At 34.2% G+C, this 19,514-nt stretch overlaps 1 protein-coding gene across 2 annotated transcripts in view; it reads left to right on the plus strand.

The window, feature by feature from the left end:
• Window positions 1-19,514, plus strand: part of LOC101890596 (dorsal-related immunity factor Dif) — an 88,609-nt gene that overhangs the window by 47,477 nt on the left and 21,618 nt on the right. For both annotated transcript variants that reach the window (XM_020036554.2, XM_059130990.1), the window contains exon 3: window positions 17,703-17,744. In XM_020036554.2, coding sequence (XP_019892113.1) covers window positions 17,703-17,744 — 42 coding nt within the window. The remainder of the gene's footprint in view (window positions 1-17,702; window positions 17,745-19,514) is intronic.

Genomic DNA, 19,514 nt, shown 5'->3' on the forward strand with positions numbered 1-19,514 from the left:
TCAATATTTGCCGAATGGAATGTTCAGCTCACGAGCCATTTTTCGTGACTATGAGGGTTTCGATCACGTCGCTTCTTTACTTTTCGAACCATTTCTGCTGATGTTGCTGTTTTCTTCAGTCCACTTCCTTGACGTCGGGCTACGCTACCAGCATCACGGTAACGAGCGATGGTACGAGACACAAAAGATTTATTCACATTTAAATGCTGGAGTGCTCTAACGATAGGCACTTGTGGTTTTCAAGCCAAATATAAAGAAATCACACTATCACGCTTGAATTCCATCACGAATAACTTTTTTTCCCGGAAAATTCTCACCAAAATGCTTTTGTACGCTTGTAAACAATATAATGAGTTGTCACTGGAATAATTTTAATAGCTGTTGGACGAGTGGCTTAGAAATGACAGCAGTCTGAAGTTGGTTGCAGTTTTTTTTATCTCACCCTGTATATCTTCCTCTTAATCGATTTATACTAAATTTGACGGACTGAACCGAAATTCATCAAAATCCATTTATTTGACTTGATATTGCACTTTTTAGGTACAACGTGAAGTCGGTTGAAGATATATGTATGGAAGTTATATCCAAATCTGGAAAAATCACAATAAGCTGAGGTATTTACATTCTGTGTCTGATAGCTGGAACCAAAAATGGTTATTGTAGGAAACATTTTACGGGCGTGAGGGAATTAGATACAAAATCAGATGAAACGTATGGGACTTATAGATATATCTTTATCGAATTTCACTACATTTTATCCACTTTCTTCGTTCGTATGTGCCAAATAATATGTGGTGCACAATAAACCTGAATCCGGTCGAAGATATTTATATATCTATATCGAAATCTGAATCGATCCCGATATAATTTGGCTAAGAAGAGCTAATCTGAGCTCTATTAGATATCTGGTACCGGATAGCATAGTTGCAGGCTTCATATTACGAATGTGAGGGATTTAAACATCAAATCGGATAAAACATATATAAACTGAATTGGGTCGGAAATGCCACAATTCACTCCATTTGGGCTGACATTAGGCATTTGGTACACAATTAACCCGAATCGGTTGAAGATATATATGGGAGCTATATGTAAATTTGAAGCGATTTTCATATATTGTTTGGAAAATTTCATCTCAATCGGATAAAAATTACACCTGCATTTTGTTCACAAAAATACATGGGCAGACGGACTGCCTCAGAAAGTGATTCTGCGAAGATCCTCTCCATGTTACAAACAAATGCACAAATACATAAAACGAGTAATCAAAGGATATAGTCGAGTGGGGCCGACCACTTGATACCTTACAACACTTCAATTTGCCGTTTTGGATTAATTGTGCACCATATCAGTCCAAATTACCTGAATTTTGGCACATCCAAATAATATATGTTTCATCCGACAACAATGATATTTGGTACCAGATACCTTATAGAGCACGGAAATACCTTTGCCAAATGTTATCGAGATCGTCTTAGATTTGAATGTAGCTCCCATATATATCCTTAACCCGATTTCAGATTTATTGTGCAAATAATGGCTAATATCAGCCCAAATGGAGTGAATTTCAGGACGTACTTTTCGATTTGGTGGAACTCGGCTCCGATATATATTTTTTCAATACAATCCTTCTCGAAGTGATATCATGCACGCTATAGCAATGTTATTTGGTATAAAAGAGGGATTTAGTGAAAACCGATTCAGAATTGGATATGCCTCCCATATATATATTAGTTCCCTCTGAAACCAAATTATAACTGCTCAAAAGCCAAATGTTGATAGGTGGTATGATCTACATCAAATAAATTTTTTTCCTATGGGAGATCTACTAAATATGCATAGTGGTGCAGGGTATGCTATTGTCGGCTCACCCAATTTCTGAATTTTCCTTAAAGGTTTAATTATCTATCTATATATATAAAAGAAAGTTGTGTTAGTTACTACGCTTATAACTTAAGAACCGCTGGACTGATTTTAACGATTCATACAAATTCGGAATTGTCTCCTCTCCGAAAAGGATAATATCCAAAAAAATCGCGTAAGAATGTGATATATTAACATTTTCATTTTGACTTTTCAAATGTACAATAGTAATGTTTTATTTTGCATGATTTTTTTCTATTTTGACTTACTTTTTTCTAATGTACATTTGTAGTGTTTTTTTATATTTTATTTATGAATTCAAATATTAATACCAATTTATTTAATTGACTTGATTTCTTGAGAAATGAAAATGGTGGCGAGTTACATGGAAGTGTAGTACCGAATTATGTGGTGGCGAAACGGAATAGATGATGTCGAAATAATTTAATGGAATCGAATTTTAAAATAGAAGTACATTCTATTGACAAACTATATAAGGATCTTTAAACATTTGCTGTAAAAAATCAGCGAATAAGTTGAAGATTTTTTCAATGTGTTATTCTTCTTTTGTCAATTTTTTTTTTCAATTTTTATTATCTAATGAATTCAGAAAATTTTTTGTGAACAAAATAAAGAATAATTTTTCACTATATACAAATTTTCACCAAAAAATGAAATAAGAGGGAAATACGATGTTAACTGACATCTACCTTTGAACTCCAGGGCCGACATCGTGGTTCAGTTGGAAGATGCGAACACATTTGAACAAACAAAAATTACCGAAGAAGCCTAATGGGGCTCATTTCAAAGCGTGGAACTACTTCTTTCCTGTCACAATAATCCGTCCAATGTACAATCAGAAAAATACCAAATATAAAGGGTGCAAAATAGTAGAGCGAATGGGACTCTTAGTAAGAAAAGGATTTCTATCCTTCCAGAAATTCTTCCCAAACATTCGAGATACCTTAAATCGCTTTTGCAGGTTATGATATCGATCATAACTGACGGATAAGGTTACAACCTGATTTCATATTTATATAACCATCGTATGATTTAAGCTATATTTGGCATCTTTGTTTCTAAGAAGGTAGAGAACCTCTTCGCATAAAATTTGAAATTTTCAGAGTAGGGCCCATTTTGGTCTTGACCACATTCATTAATTGATTTGGCTAAAAATTGTATTTATGCTACCCTGGGGTAGGGAACCATCATACAGATAATTGTCACATAGGAATTTATTTAAGTAAAGTCCCCACATTGGAGTATCCCCAAGTCCAATTTCACATCTAATTGGTGGACAGAAAAAAATTTTGTTTTCTATGGAATTTGTAACCCCCTAGAGAATATTGGTTGGGCCACGTTTTGGTATAACCCTTATATAAATGTATCCCTGATTTCAGCTGTGACCGTGGTCTTGGCCACGTTTTTCAACTGATTTGGCCATTATTTGCTGTATTTAGGCTACTTTGTGAGTAGAGAACCATCTTACAGAAAAATGTCAACATACGTAAATATTTTGGTACAGTCCCCAGGCCCGCCGATCTATAGTGATGTTTACCGATTGGCGAACAACAACGCGGGTATTGTTTAATCGTCATTGAATTTTACTATGAACAAGAACATAGACTTTTTGGGGACTCTAATGCGCAATTTGAGGTGCTATGGTAATGGGTGTAAAAGCGTAATTAACTTTGACTATTCAGAAATCATTTTGCCCTCCTTCCATAGTTATTTATTTCTATTTAGTCGAATCAATATTTATATTAAAATTTGTTCACCTTTATGAGCTAGATTTGTGAAATATTATGCTATGCAAAATTTGCATTAAAGAGTAAAACTACGGGCCGGCAACGCGGACCGGGCCAGCTAGTTTATTATATATTTCAAATAAAGTCACAAAGTGACAAAAGTTTTCCTTAATTTTTGGCCGAAACTACGAGGTCATGCAAATCTTCATAGCATTTGCCCATGTCGTGTTAATGGATATTAAAAAATGATTTGAGTGATATCGGTAATTTTGGTATTTTTTCCAAGAAATTGTGGTACACTCCACCAGCTAAATGTGATGACCATCCAAAATTATAAGCTTCAGCGCTGTCCCAAACTCTAACCCTATAAAAAATGTCATGTCTATTGATCTTTGGTTGAGAAATGTAGGGAAATTTTAAGGTTTTTGGTCCATTTGAAATCCTAAATATTTTGCGAACATCTTCGAAAACAACAGGCTTCTATTCTGATCCTAAGTCTAACCCCATTCAAAATTTCGGTAAGATCGGAATATTTTATTGATTCATTCAATTTGACTAAAAAGAAACACTTCATCACGCTATAATTCGGAAGTTCGACTCTCGTTGAAACTGTCCTTAATATATGCAAAGCTTTTCAACCCTAAAAGGAGATTTCCCATCCCCCAAAATTTTCGATTCCGTTCGGTTTTGAGTGTATTTTCCATACATTCCATGCAGACCATGTATATTTCTTACTTTGAAATCATGTCAACAAGTTTTACCACCACATTTACTGGGAAACTCGAAGTCAAACTAATTTCGATGTGTTATGGGTACATTAGTTGTTGTTTGTTGTTTTTTTTTTTTTTAAATCTATTACCTTATGCGGTTTTGAGTTTTGGTTAGTTTTAAAACCCTATGGAAAAGGGAACCAAAACGATATCTTCACTAGATCATATGGGATTAATATACAAAAATACATTCTTTGACCCTATATTTTGTTAGTGGAAAAGTAAGGAGGTACTTTCTGACGTAAACATGTGATACACCGATACACAAATGTCAGCCATCATTTCCTTGCCTCTTCAGTGCTATTAACTGGTCAATATAAGTTGCTTTACTCCCATCTCTACTTACATAATCACACAAACATTCTGGAACCCTAATTTGATTATTTTTTGGAAGACTCTTTAAATTAAAAGCTTCTGCCAACTGCGATTATTTAATGGCGTTTTCTATGAAAGAAACCATCTTTGATGTATTCAATATTGGTCAGGTGCAAAAGCAACAACTCAAAAATATATAAATAATCCAATTAAAATTATGTATATTGAATAGAGCTACCCTCTTCAAAGTGAAAGTGAAATATAATTTGGTGGTGTACACATTCTGCACTTGGCATCTTAAAAGTAAACAATCCACTTTAACAAAAACTCAAATCCTATTAGTTCAAATCCTTTTCGGATTTTGGTAAATTCAAATGAACAATCTCGACAGATTTCAAACGACTATGCTTATTTTTTTCAATTGATAAAAACGCATAAGGATATTTTAAGGATAATGAACATCTGCTTGTAGAAACAATTGAAATGTGAGCTGGGTGGTAATATAATTTTGCAGACATTCAAAGCAACATTCATTCTTTTTCATGGTACAATAAAAAGGTAAGGTAGAGCTACCAGCTGATTACGATTTTTTTTCTAAGTGTGCTCGACTTCTGCCAATTTGTGTATGTATTTAAAGTTTTGAAAAATAAAAACAAAATATTTTCAAAATCAATGATTGGAAGACGCGTACATTGCGAGACGCGCTTTAAAGACATTCGCCAGTTTTGACATGGAATTGAAAGATAGAACTGTTTAGATCATATTTTTGAAAGAAAATCCAGGCATTTAATTCATTTTTCCCGCTGTTTAACTGATTTTAAAAATGTGGAAAAATAAACAACTTGTTGCATAGAAATTTGACAGAAAGCGGGCATAGCCTTAGGGCTGCACTTATGTAGTTTTACGAAGCTGTTCTACCTCGTTATTGTATCACGATTTTTTTCATTAATGGGGATATTCAAAAACATTTTCAATCGTTTAAACTTATAGACTGTTCACAGAACTTTTATTCTATTGCTAGCCCGACAATCAAAATTTTATTTGAGTTCATTAACCTTTTCCCTGTAGGAGAATAAGCTCATTTTACCTATTGCCCTTCTGTCAAAAATTTGTTTATGTTTCAAGAATTAATTATTTTTTGAATTTCTAAAAATGAATTTCCGTTGGTTTTGGAAATGAAATATCAACCTAATCCGCAAAAGTTTGCGTGATGACACAAAAGTTTTGGAACTTTCAGAAGACTGGAAAGTGCATTAATGGAAATTGTTTTATACCCAACAATGAACGTTTGTAACACCTCGAAATATTGGTTGAAGACCCACGACTTTACATTTGGATCTACCCATGGAATTACAGAAGGTAGAACAGAGCTATCTCCTAAATATTGTTTTTTTTTTTTTCTTTTAGTACCCCTATTCTATAGAAATATATACACAGTTTGTGTATTTAAAATTTAGATGCAACAGAAATGCATATTTGCAATAGTAACGGTCAATGAAATATATAATTTATACACAAATTTTGTGTATGTTTGTGTATTGTTTTGAATAAAAAATACAATAATTTGAAATTATTTAAAATTTGGTTGGTACAATTTTGTGATAAAACTGCATTGTCCCACTATTTTAGATTCAATCTCCCCAAAATTCCATTCTTGTTCCATGGTTTTCCTCAATATAAGAATTCTGCTAAAAAAAAAAGTAAAATAAACAAAACCAATTCTTGTATGTTTAAACGTCTATTTGACACTAGCTTACGGTGAGAATACATAAAACGCTTTATTTGACTGGCTCAATTCATCTGCAAACTTCTCCCGAAATGAACAAAGGAGCCTAGGGCCAACATCGAACTAAGTCAACGTAAAACTTCTTTGTTGCTCTACGAATAAGCCAGCCGATGACTTCAGCCAGTCAGAAAAGCCTTTTATGTACCCTCACCGTAAGGTAGGATCTACATACCTCGCCGAGCTGAGACGATTTATCTATGTACGTCTGTCTGTCCATTTTTATACCCTCCACCATTCTATGGAGGGTATATTAGCTTTGTCATTCCGTTTGTAACTTCTAAATATATTCTGGATCAGCGTAAAATTCTAAGACGATCTAGCTATGTCCGTCTGTCTGAAGGCTAACATTTTGCATACATGCATAGTTTATCAGTAGGCAGGTTAAGTTCTTAGATGGGCAATGCCGGTCCACATTTTCGTATTTAGCGTCATTATTTACCGGAATTATTTAAAATTCCATATTTAAAGTTCGTAAAGTGTAGTATAGCCTATAACAGGTAAACGTCTTCGTATAGCCCCGATACCGTTATTTATTTATGCCGATATTCATTATTTTGATTTACATTATTCGCCGGAATCGTTTCATATTTCATATTATGCAATAAATTGTGTATGCAGGTCCACATCTTCGTGTAGCCCATATATGACGGTACCTTCCGATATTCGATATATTAATGATTTTAGCGACATTATTCACTGGAAATGTTTAAAATTTCGTAATGGATACTGCAGCATAGTAAAAAAATTTCGTAAGCAGGTCTTCGTATGGTCCCTATATAAAGGTTTTCAATTTAGTGGTTGTTTTCGGATTTTTTTTTTTTGGAAATTTTCAAGTTCCTTCCCGTTATTTATAATCACGCCACATGTTGCAATTATGACCTGAACCTCACGAAATTTTGCGTTGAGTCAGGGACAGAAGTGAAGCCTTTCGGGATTGAAATGCACAAAAACAGGTGTTTTCGGATTTGGCATTCTCCTTACAGGTCGCAATAATAGACCAATCGACGCGGAATTCTGCATGGCGTTGGAGTGTAGAACATGGAAGAAACGCTCACATGATTTAACATTTCGTTTTATTTGTGTTGGAATTTATTGAACTCTTGTTGTCTACTTACGTACTAAAACCAAAAATTCTATTTGTCTGCCATTTCACTTGCAAATGGTAGAAAAATAAGTTTTGCTGGAAAGGCTATTAGTTTTTAGAGACCATCAAAATTATTTCGAAAAGAATCGTGTGCTTGTATCGTCTTTTATGAGCTTTTGGTTATTTAAAACAAGCGAGCCAAAGCTTGAATAAAGTCGGATGATTCTCATCCATCCTCTTTCTATCAGGTACATTTTTATTTTTGGAATTTTGACCTCCTGTGTGGGAGGTACCAGAATGTGTTTACCGATGTTGCTCATCTCCGAACTTTAAAATTATTACGAGGTACCAAATAAGAACCAAGTCGGACATTTCCGTCGAGAGCCAGACGGACAGAGAACGGAAAGATGGATACCGCTAGATTGACTCCAAATGTCCTGAAACGTATTTCGTCCAAACAGACCAGTCTAATGTTAAGACTAATGCTAAGAGAAACAAATAAAGTACAACAATATATCTTTAACTCTTGTTGTGAAAAACGTCGGGTAATTGGTAGACCTGTTACTGGACAATCTAACCCCTTCAACTTTTATCAACCTATAAGCGGTCCAAGGTATTAGAAAGGTGTGATGCTATCATGACAATGTCAACTTTGACAGAACTTATTTTTGTGTGTCTTTTTATTTATTTATTTTTTGTAAGTTGAAAATAAGAACGAATAATAATAATTCTTGTTTTTATCAAGTTAGCTTTTTTGTACAACACTTCGCTTTCCACCGTCTTTTCTATTAAAAATATGATATTTTCTTTAGTAGTAGCTGTTCATAACATTCGTTAAAAAATGTATTCTCTCTTTAAACACTTTCCTTCAAAAATTTAGCCCAAATGGCGATTTAACGGCTAAAATTGAAGAGTTCTCAAACTGGAAATTTGGTGTGCTGGAGTTCAGTATATATTTCAATGTGCAGCCAGCACATGTTTGGAATGTAGAATTATTTCTTTTTCAACTCTTAAACAAAAAAACTAAAAATACAATAAAATTCCAGGAAGCTGGCATTAAATATGAAATATGCTATTCCTTCCGTCTCAAGGGTTCCTGTGAACATTACGTTTACATACATATAAGAATTGAGCGCCATAATTTTTTCATGTCATGGTATACTGAATATGACATTGTTATTAGACAATTATGTTGTTGTTGTATATAAGTAATACTTGGTAAACATTTTATTCAAACGTTTTTATGCACACCTGGGAGTATTTGCTATTGTCTATTACAGACAGGTTGTCAACTGTTCTCCTCTTTTGTGTCGGAAACAAAGGCAGTATAGAGGTGTGAAAACATTACAGATATTTCGCTGATAATCGGCTTTAAATTAATGAATGATTGTATTGCAGAACTATTGGCATTTATTTGAATACGCAAAACCGCAAAAATTGACACACAATACTAATGGAAATTTACTTTTCCGATCGCTTTTTTTTAATTTTTTAATGTGATGTCAGGTTTAATTCTTATTTTTTATCAAAAACAAGTTTTTTTAATTATTTAGTGGAGATAGTGGGATATGGCAGGGAATACCAGGATTTCGGAACCGATGTTCTCATTTATATTATGTTTTGGATTTCGTGTATTCTGCGACCATTTTAATTACATCCTTCTTGGCATTTTTTCACATGCTTCTGCTATTATATTATTGACTTTTCCCATTAAAATATAGACAATAAATTGATATTTGAACGGATTTAAGTAGAAAAAAAAAATAAAATGAGATCTAATGGAAGATTATTTTTTTAATGTACAATATACAAAAAAGGGAAGGAAGAATTGAAATTAGGAAGGCACGAATATATGTGTAGGATAACTGGGAAATCGAAAGAAACGTACGTGGGGCATTTTAGGTCTTTTATTAGATATACAGGGAAGCTGAATATAACTCTGAACCGATTTCAAATAAACTGACAGATGCTATATGCCTGGCTCCACATTCAATTGACATCGTGGAACAATGTCAATGTAATTGAAAAACGTGGAACACTGTTCTGCCGAAATACCCAATTTAAACAATTCCGTTAACAAATGTGGCTAATATTATCAGAATACGGATTATCGGGAGATAGGGCCATATGAGGGCTATGAGAAAAAGAAGACAGTGTTCTGGCACAAAAGATATAACCTATTAAGATCTCTTAATACCAAATTTTAAGGAATTTAGTTAGAAATAGTTACTGAATATCGAGAACAATCCTCGAAAAAAAAACAAAATTCATACTCAGTCAGGATAACTAAAAAGCAGTAATTTCGACCGGGTCGATCTATGAATACCCTCCACCATTTGGAACCAATTCGGAAATTTTCAAAAATATAGGGTGGTACCGATATATGGGGGCTACACGAAGATCTGGATCTGCTAAGACAGTTTCCTTTCATAGACTGTAGTACTCATTAGAAACATTAAATATGAAACTTGAAACAACTCCGGTGAATAATGTCGCTAAAATCATCAAAATATTGAATACATGGGGGCTATATGAAGACGTGGGCTTGCATACGGAATTTTATGTCATAGGCTGTAGTAACAATTAGGAACTCAAAATATGAAATTTGAAACAATTCCAGTGAATAGTGTTCCTAAAATCATCAAAATATCGAATATTGAGGGGAGCCGTTCTTTGGGCGCTACGATAACGTTATCCAATATAGACAATTCTCTCCGAGGGAGTAAAGTACTTAGAAAGAACTTCTTTTGTGGATTTTCAGACAATTCCATTGAAAATTTTGGCTACAATTTCGGGGGTACCGTTATATGGTATTTTGACCTGCCTGCAGAAAAGGACTGATCTGTGCAAAATTTTAGGTTACTGTCTTAATTCATTGTGACTCTACCGTGATCACAACAGACGGGCGGAAAGGGCTAAATCGTCTTGGAATTTTACACTTTGTTAGGTCTAAAATTGTTATTTCGATGAGTTACAGACGGACGAACTTAATATGTATGGTGCAGGGTATAAAAATGTTCCTTATGGAATGATTGACCTCTCACCAATGAAGAATTGAACATACCGATACCGATGAGACTATCCTTCATCGAGGTAGGCGATCTGGTGGGGAAGGACCATCAGCAAGTTCTGTTAGAAATTTAGTGGCCGAGACCCGTCTCAGATAACGGAGAATGAGTATTCTCAAATAAATAACTACCAAAATTTTCTCCTTATTGTGATTATCTTCCACTCACTTTTGTCGATCTCAAGAAGAAGACTAGCCCATCTGTGGGCTATCCTTCCGTCGGGAGTTCGTTGGTGAATTCCACTGTAACACCAACTGCAGAATCAAGTACTGGCCCCACGAAAAAATACAGAAGATGCAAGGCAAAGAAAACGCTCTCAGAGATGATCCCTGCTTTGTTGGTTTTGAAGGCAACTGAACCATATTCATCACGCAGAACAATGCAGAGGGCCATCCATTTAGGATCACATCCAAAGGATAAGGTACTTATATTTCCAAAGGAGGGAAATCAGCGCACTCACTTGCGAAAATGTTTAATCGACTTGGAGATCGGACCTCTGACCTACATCAACACTGGTCAGCATTCCTATGAAAGGCAGGTCTGTTGAGACATCGATATGGTTTATAGAAGTGGCTTTTAACATTGCGACACTTAAGTCAATCCATAATTCCCTTACTGTGGCTTCTGGTGATAAACGAAATACTAGCAACAGAATGTGTGTGGCCATGTTGCCCTACCTTGTATAGGATTGTGTAATGTTCGAAAATTCTGTTTTCTACTAGATTTACAATAACTCTTTACAACATTTTTATGACAGAGAGATACTTTTTTCAGTCCATTTATTTAGGGGAATTGAATGCAGGGTATAACTTTCATTCATAAACCTTTAAAATATGAACCGATATAGTAACATGTATTGCGTTTTCAAAACTATAAGTTCAATAGCAATCCAATATAGTTTCGCTTCTTAAATTGACCAGGTGTCTTATAATAATAAGTAATGCCATTTTCGAGACGGTTTTAAGTCTGTCAGATTTTGAAACAGGGCAACAGCGTGATTTATGTTATGCATTAGTATTATTATTCAGCTTTAATATAGACATAGGTACGTGCGTATGCATACGTCAGTCGTTACACCCCAATAAATTTCTAATTAAAAAAGAACGAAAATGGTGTGTATTTACCACAGAAAAATCTATTTTTATGTGTTTAATTTTGGTTAAGGGGTTGATTCTGGTATTCACCGCCGCCTCAGTGTGGCATCGCAGTATCCTTTTAATAATCCCCAATGACACTTTTGTCTACGTCGTTTGGCCTGTTGCAAAAAAATGAATGCTGTATCTGTTGAAATATTCAACAAATACATACTTACATACAATAATGCCTAGGAAAGTCTATAACACCCAGTGAAATTAGGTTTAAAAAACTTGAAGATGGTAAATTGAAATTTTAGCCTTGAAACACGCGCGCTTTTAAAAACAAAAACAAACACTCACACAAACACACACACGCATACAACTCGTAACGTATCCCTAAAATCTCAGCCTATTTTATGGACAGATGTCACAAACTTTTTGAATGATTGGAAAATGATAAACAGCGTTTGATTTAGTCAATCAAAGTTATAAAAATTTAAAAAAAAAAATATTTTTTGTTTCACACAACACGGTGCGCGGTACTTACCTTAGACGTAAAATCGACGGGAGATGGTAGGTAAAGACAATAATTTTGAATGGAAAGTGGCATAACGAATTTAATGCCCAGAATGTCGTAAAAGAATAAATGTTGTGGAGACTCGCACACACACACGTGCATACATACATATGTATGTACGTGTGCCATTCAATGTATTATTAAATAGCATTAACATAAATTCGAATGAAATTCAATTAGACTAAATGTTGTATAGAACAAGTGACTGAGTATGACAGGTGTTGTTGAATTGTCGAATGTGGAAACCATTTGTCCGGAAGCACAACAGTTGTCTGCGACAGGCAAAAAGTGATGGTAGAGATCCAGACGCAGAGTGAGAGCTTAAAAAATGAAACGAATAGGTTATGAAACGAAATTATATGTTTCTGTTACACAGGCCAACAATGAAATAGAATTGTATATTTTCACTGTTTTATACTATTTGCCATTGGAAGTTTGTTATGTCGTAAATAATGTAATGTTTATACCCTTGCAGGGTATGTTTATTTTGTCATTCCATTTGTAACTCTTTGAAAAAATTATTTTAAACCCAAGTCATATGTATATTCTTGATCGGCGTACAATTTTCCGTTGATTATATCAAGTACGTCCGTCTGTCTGTTGTAATCACGTCCTGCGACCGGAAGCTGATATTTTGCAAAGCAGGTCAATTCGAAGACGTACAATATTGATCCACGATGTTGGGTAGCCCCCATATAACGGTACCTCCCGATATGCGGTTTATAGACTTAGATTCAACCACATTTTCAAATGAAATTGCTTCATTCAATTCGATATTTAGTGTTGGCAATGTTAACTACTTATATTGGCTGAATATTGTCTACATACATAGGCCAACGTTTTTCTATATCCCCAACACAGCGGTACCTCCCGATATTCGATATTTTTACGATTGAAGCCATATTTTCTAACGGAATTGGGCTTTTAAAGTTCCTAGTCGGATCTACTTATGGTGGCAGAACATTGTCTATATATGTCCACGTTTACCTCAGGATATTTGGCATTTTAACGGTTTAAGCCTCATTTTCCAACACATATTTTTCAAATGCAGAATTTATTGTTATACTACACTACACCACAAGGTGGTCAGGGTATTATTACTTAGTTCAAAGTCGATTTATGCATGTCCGTCCGTCTGTCTGTACATGTATTTTTGTAAAAAAAACGTACAGGTCGCATTTATTGTCCGATCCAGATGAAATTTTACACAAGTCATTTGTTTGACCCAAGGAAAGAAAAATTGGAGATAATCGGTCAAAATTTAGATGTAGCTCCCATATAGATCTTCTTCCGATTTGCCTTTTATTGTGCACTAAACGTGTACTTTTAGCCAAAATAGTATGGAATTTTGCATATACAATCAAATAAAGCATGGAAATAATTATGCCAAATTTGATCGAAATCGGTTCAGATATAGGTAAAGCTCCCATATATATTGTCCATCCGATTTGATATTTTTGTCCTCCCTAGCCATAATATGCACCAACGATATTTGGATAAATATATTAAATACAGCACAGAAATACATTTCCCAAATTTTATCGAGATCGGTTGCACCAAACGTGTAATATTGGGATGAAATTTGGCACTTACGACCTAATTGAGCCTAGAAACAAGTATATAACATTTAGAGAGAATGGGTTCTGATCTAGCTATAGCTCCCGTATATATTGTTGATCCTATTTGTTACATTTTGTATTTGTTATATAAGACTCTACTAAATATGCAAGGGGGTGTAGGGTATCATGAAGTCGTTGCCTTCCGACATTTAGATTTTGTTACGGGTTTTGTAATGGAAAACCCTCCAGGTGGCTGAACATTGTCCACATTAGTCCAAGTTTTTTTTTACTCGATATTTTTATGTTTTTTTAACTTTGGTATCTAAGATTCGCAAAAGCCTACCATTCAATAAACTTGAAAAATTTCCAAAAATTCAGTCGAAAATTACCCCTCAGAGGAAAACTATTATATGGCGGCTATATGAAGACGTGGTCCTGCATATTTAGTCTGTTGCCATAGGGGTAGTGCCCATCACGAACTTTAAATACGAAATAGGCTCTAGTACCCACTACGAACTTTACATATGAAATTTGAGACTATTTCGGTAAAATGGGGGCTATACGATATCGTGGACCGCTGTAGGTCATGTTCGAACTTGACCTGTCTGTAGACAGAAGACTGATCTGTGCAAAATGTTAGCTTCCTATCTTAAGTCGTTTTGACTCTATTGTGATTACAACAGACGTCTTATTTTACGCTGATCAAGAATATATATACTTTGTTAAGTCTAAAATTATTATTGAGATGAGTTACGAACGAAATGACGAGCTTAATATACCCTCCATACTATGTACGGTACGCAGATTAAGTAATTGTCAATACAATGCCATGGCATGCAGTTGTCAGTCGCTTAGAAGAGATCTTTGCTGTGTTTGAAGACCCTGTATCAATTCTCATTCGGACCTTCCCGGAGAAATGTTTCCCAATCGGTAAAACGAAATAATGCTGTGTTCGATATTCATTAAAAAGCTTCCCCCCCAACAAATAATACGCATATAAATTATTATGGGAAGTACTTGCGATTTGATATACAGTCTTTGGTTTTATCCTGGCATACGAAATCCAAGTTTTTTTATCCTGGTATTTTACGAAATCCAAGTTGAAAAGTATCTGTCGCATATACAATTATTACGTGTTGCTTTGTCAATAAGTCATCGAATAAGTGGAATCTGGAAATATTATAAAGCCTCTAGACATGGTCAGTAAATGTCTGATCTCTTCGTTTGATACTTCCAATTGTCTTAAAATCTGTTGCCAACCATTGGTGCCCGGATCTCTCACTGACCATTTTGTATAATTTACGTACAATTACAACCTTCTTCGTTAGAGAAGACAACCTATTATTAAAAGTAAAAGAAGCAGCAGCATTCCATCCAATAAAAAAAAAGAAAAATTCAAATTTCAAATCACAAATGAAGTTTTCGGATTATCATATACTAGCTGACCCGGTCCGCGTTGCCGGCCCGTAGTTTTAGTCTTTAATGCAACTTTTGTATAGCATAATATTTCACAAAGCTCATAAAGGTGAACAAATTTTAACATAAATATTGATCCGACTAAATAGAAATATGGAAGGAGGGCAAAATAATTTCTGAATAGTCAAAGTTAATTACGCTTTTACACCCATTACCATAGCACCTCAAATTGCGCATTACAATCCCCAAAAAGTCTATGTTCTTGTTCATAGTAAAATTCAATGACGATTAAACAATGCCCGTGTTGTTGTCAGCCAATCGGTAAAAATCACTATAGATCGGCGCCCCTGGGGACCATATGGGGACTGTACCAAAATTTTTACCTAAGTTGACATTTTTCTGTAAGATGGTTCTCTACTTACAAAGTAGCCTAAATACAGCAAAATCGATTGGAAAATGTGGTCAAGACCCTCGAAGTAGAAAAGCCAAGATGCCCAATAAAGGCCAAATCAGTTGAAAAACGTGGCCAAGACCACGGTCATAGAGCAAATCAGGGATACATTCATATGAGGGTTATACCAAAACGTAGCCCAACCAATATTCTCTTGGGGGTTACAAATTCAATAGAATACAAAATTTTCTTTTCTGACCACACATTAGATGTGAAAGTGGACTTGGGGATACTCCAATGTGGGGACTTTACTTAAATAAATTCATATATGGCAATTTCTGTATGACGGTTCCCTACCCCAGGGTAGCATAAATACAATTTTTCAGCCAAATCAATTGATGAATTTTGTTCAAAACCAATATGGGCCCTACTCTGAAAATTTCAAAATTTGTGCGAAGGGGTTCTCTACCCCCATTAGAAATAAGGATGCCAAATAAGGGCCAAAAAATGAAAAAACGGCCAAGACGCCAAAAATACCTAAAATAATACGATGGTTATATAAATATGAAATCTGTTGTACCCTTATCCGTGAGTTATGATCGATATCATGACCTGCAAAAGCGATTAAAGGTATCTTGAATGTTTGGGAAGAATTTCTGGAAGGATAGAAATCCGTTTCTTACTAAAAGTCCCATTCCTAAAAGTCCCATTCGCTCTACTATTTTGCACCCTTTATATTTGGTATTTTACTGATTGTACTCCCAGAGAATTGTGCATTTTGAGCTCTCTTTGGACGGATTATTGTCACATGAAAGAAGTAGGTCCAGGCTTTGAAATGAGCCCCATTAGGCTTTTTCGGTCATTTTTGTTTGTTGAAATGTGTTCGCATCTTCCAGCTGAACCACGATGTAGGCCCTGGAGTTTAAAGGTAGATGTCAGTTAACATCGTATTTCGCACTTATTTCATTTTTTGGTGAAAAATTATATATAGTGAAAAATTATTCTTTATTTTGTTCACAAAAAATCCATTGAATTCAATATGATAATACAAATTGAAAAAATTGACAAAAGAAGAATAACAAATTGAAAAAATCTTCAACTTGTTCGCTGATTTTTTACAGCAAATGTTTAAAGATCCTTACAAAGTTTATCAATAGAATGTACTATTATTTTAAAATTCGATTCCATTGAATTTTTTTCGATTTTTTCCCGATTTGAGAATTTTTGCAATAAAATCGCTGTTTTCGTGATTTTTAGCGATTTTCAAAAACTAATTATCTTTTTTTACTTTGATGTGACCGCGTTAGATTATTTCGATATCATCTATTCCGTTTCGCCACCACATAATTCGGTACTGCACTTCCATGTAACCCGACATCAATGTCAGTTCTCAAGAAATCAAGTCAATTAAGTAAATTGGTATTAATATTTGAATTCAAAAATAAAATATAAAAAAACACTACAAATGTACATTAGAAAAAAGTAAGTCAAAATGGAAAAAAATCATGCAAAATAAAACATTACTATTGTACATTTGAAAAGTCAAAATGAAAATGTTAATATATCACATTTTTACGCGATTTTTTTTTTTGGACATTATCCTTTTCGGAGAGGAGGCAATTCCAAATTTGTGCGAATCGTTAAAATCAGTCCAGCGGTTCTTAAGTTATAAGCGTAGTAACTAACACAACTTACATTTATATATATAGATTATTTAATTCTAGATATAAACAGTTTATTATCGTTTTCAAAAATAATAAATAAATAAATAACTTTCATTGAAAATTATATATTTTTCTTATTTCGTAACATTGTGAAATGATGAGAGTCGCCAATTATGTTGAGTGAGTGGTTTTCCATTGTTAAGATATGTTTCGACGATTTTTGCTACTTCATAAAGAAATTGCTGAATCATTTTCACTACCAATTCAAATGAGATTCATGCCGACATGTTCCGGTTCAGAAGATGTCATGACAACCATTTGACTACCTAAATTAACATAGCAACAAATACTAATGTATACTTCTCCTCTTAAACATTTATTTCAGATACTTGTTACCAACCGGAACAAGGAGACAGTGCTATTATAAGTAAGTATGAATGTAATATCCCAATGGAATTACAAAATAGGTTAAGGATATACCACGCATAATTTTCCTGGAGTTCGCTTGTATAGTACGTTGTTTATTTCTTTTCATTGAACAAAATGCAGTTCTATAGCGGAAACCAATTAAGCTAACTAATCCTTAGTTCAAAATCTGAAGATGTTATCACCATTTCCATAGTAGTAATACATTTCGTCACCATTACTAACACATGATTTGAAGCGTATACCAACCACACTGTGTTCTAATTGTAAATTACACAACAACAACTCTTTAAATCCGGAAGTGATTTGTGCAATTGGTTGCACTCGGATAGTTGGTTTATCAGATTGCTTAACTACAAAATTCAGTTAAAAGGTAATGTCATATTGTCTCTATTTAAAGCTGCAAGCTTTATACTTTGCCGTATTACCCATATACGCCAGAACAATATTAACCTGGTATCCTTTAAAATTGTAACAATTTGTGTCTTTTAATACTAGCTCTACATAAGCAATTTGAGGGAGAACTTTTGACAATTATCTTGCTGAGAGTTTGCAAATTCTTGCCGAACAAATATCTACTTGAAATGAATTCCTGTCATTTATGTTTTTTAAGCAGCTTGAAAACATTTTTCGTTTGGACATCGCAAGCCTAAATATTTGTTTTTTTATTTTTTGGTGAACAAAGTTGTAAAATGGTTCGTTCTTTTACGCTCATTTCCTTTTGAATAAAAAATAGAAAAAAAATTTGACGCTATTTATGGCAGACAAATTGTTTAAACAAAAAAACTGTTTGCTCACAGGTTTTTACGGAGTTCTGAAACTACCTTACACTATGAGAAAAAAAACCAGTAAAGAAAGTCTTAAAGTCGGGCGGGCCGACTTTATGATACCCTACACCACTTTGCTAATTTAGTAGAGTTCCGCATAACAATTAAAAGTTTTTATGGAAGAATTCAATCATACACGCTATGATTATAATTGTAATTTAAAGTTCAAAGGACTAAATATGCCGAAGCATTTGAATCTTTTAAATTCGGACTTGTATTGTCCATTTAATGCACAATTAATTTGAAATCGGATAAAGATATATAAGGGAGCTAAATCCAAATCTGAACCGATCTCGATACAACTTTGCATATATATTTCTGAGCTGTATTTGATATATTTCCCTGAATATTGTTGTTACGGAGTGCATATTACGACTGTGGGTAACAAATATAACAAATCGGATGAACAGTATATATGGGGGCTATAGCTATATCTGAACCGATCTTCACCAAATTTAACATAGACTCAATTTGTCGTAAGTGCCAAATTCCATCCCATTTGAAGAAATATTAGACGTTTGGTGCACAATAAAAGGTAAATCGGACGAAGTTATATATGGGTGCTATATCCAAATCTTAACCGATCTCGATAAAATTTAGCAAAGGTATTTCTGAGCTGCATTTGATATATTTCCCCAAATATTGTTGTTACAGAGTGTATATTACGGCTGCGGAAGACAAAAATAACAAATCGGATGAACAATATATATGGGAGCTATAGCTATATCAGAACCGATTTCGATTAAATTTGGCATACTTATTTGTAGACTTAATTTGGTTGTATGTGCAAAATTCCTTACTGTTCGGGCTGATATTACACGTTTGGTGCACAATAAAAGGCTCTATCTAAATTTTTACCGATTATCTCCAATTTCAATAGGGTCCTTGGGCCAAACTAATGATTTATGCAAAATTTCATCTAGATAGGACAATAAATGCTAACT

Source organism: Musca domestica, unplaced genomic scaffold, assembly GCF_030504385.1.
Source record: "Musca domestica strain aabys unplaced genomic scaffold, Musca_domestica.polishedcontigs.V.1.1 11, whole genome shotgun sequence".
Lineage (NCBI taxonomy): Eukaryota > Metazoa > Arthropoda > Insecta > Diptera > Muscidae > Musca > Musca domestica.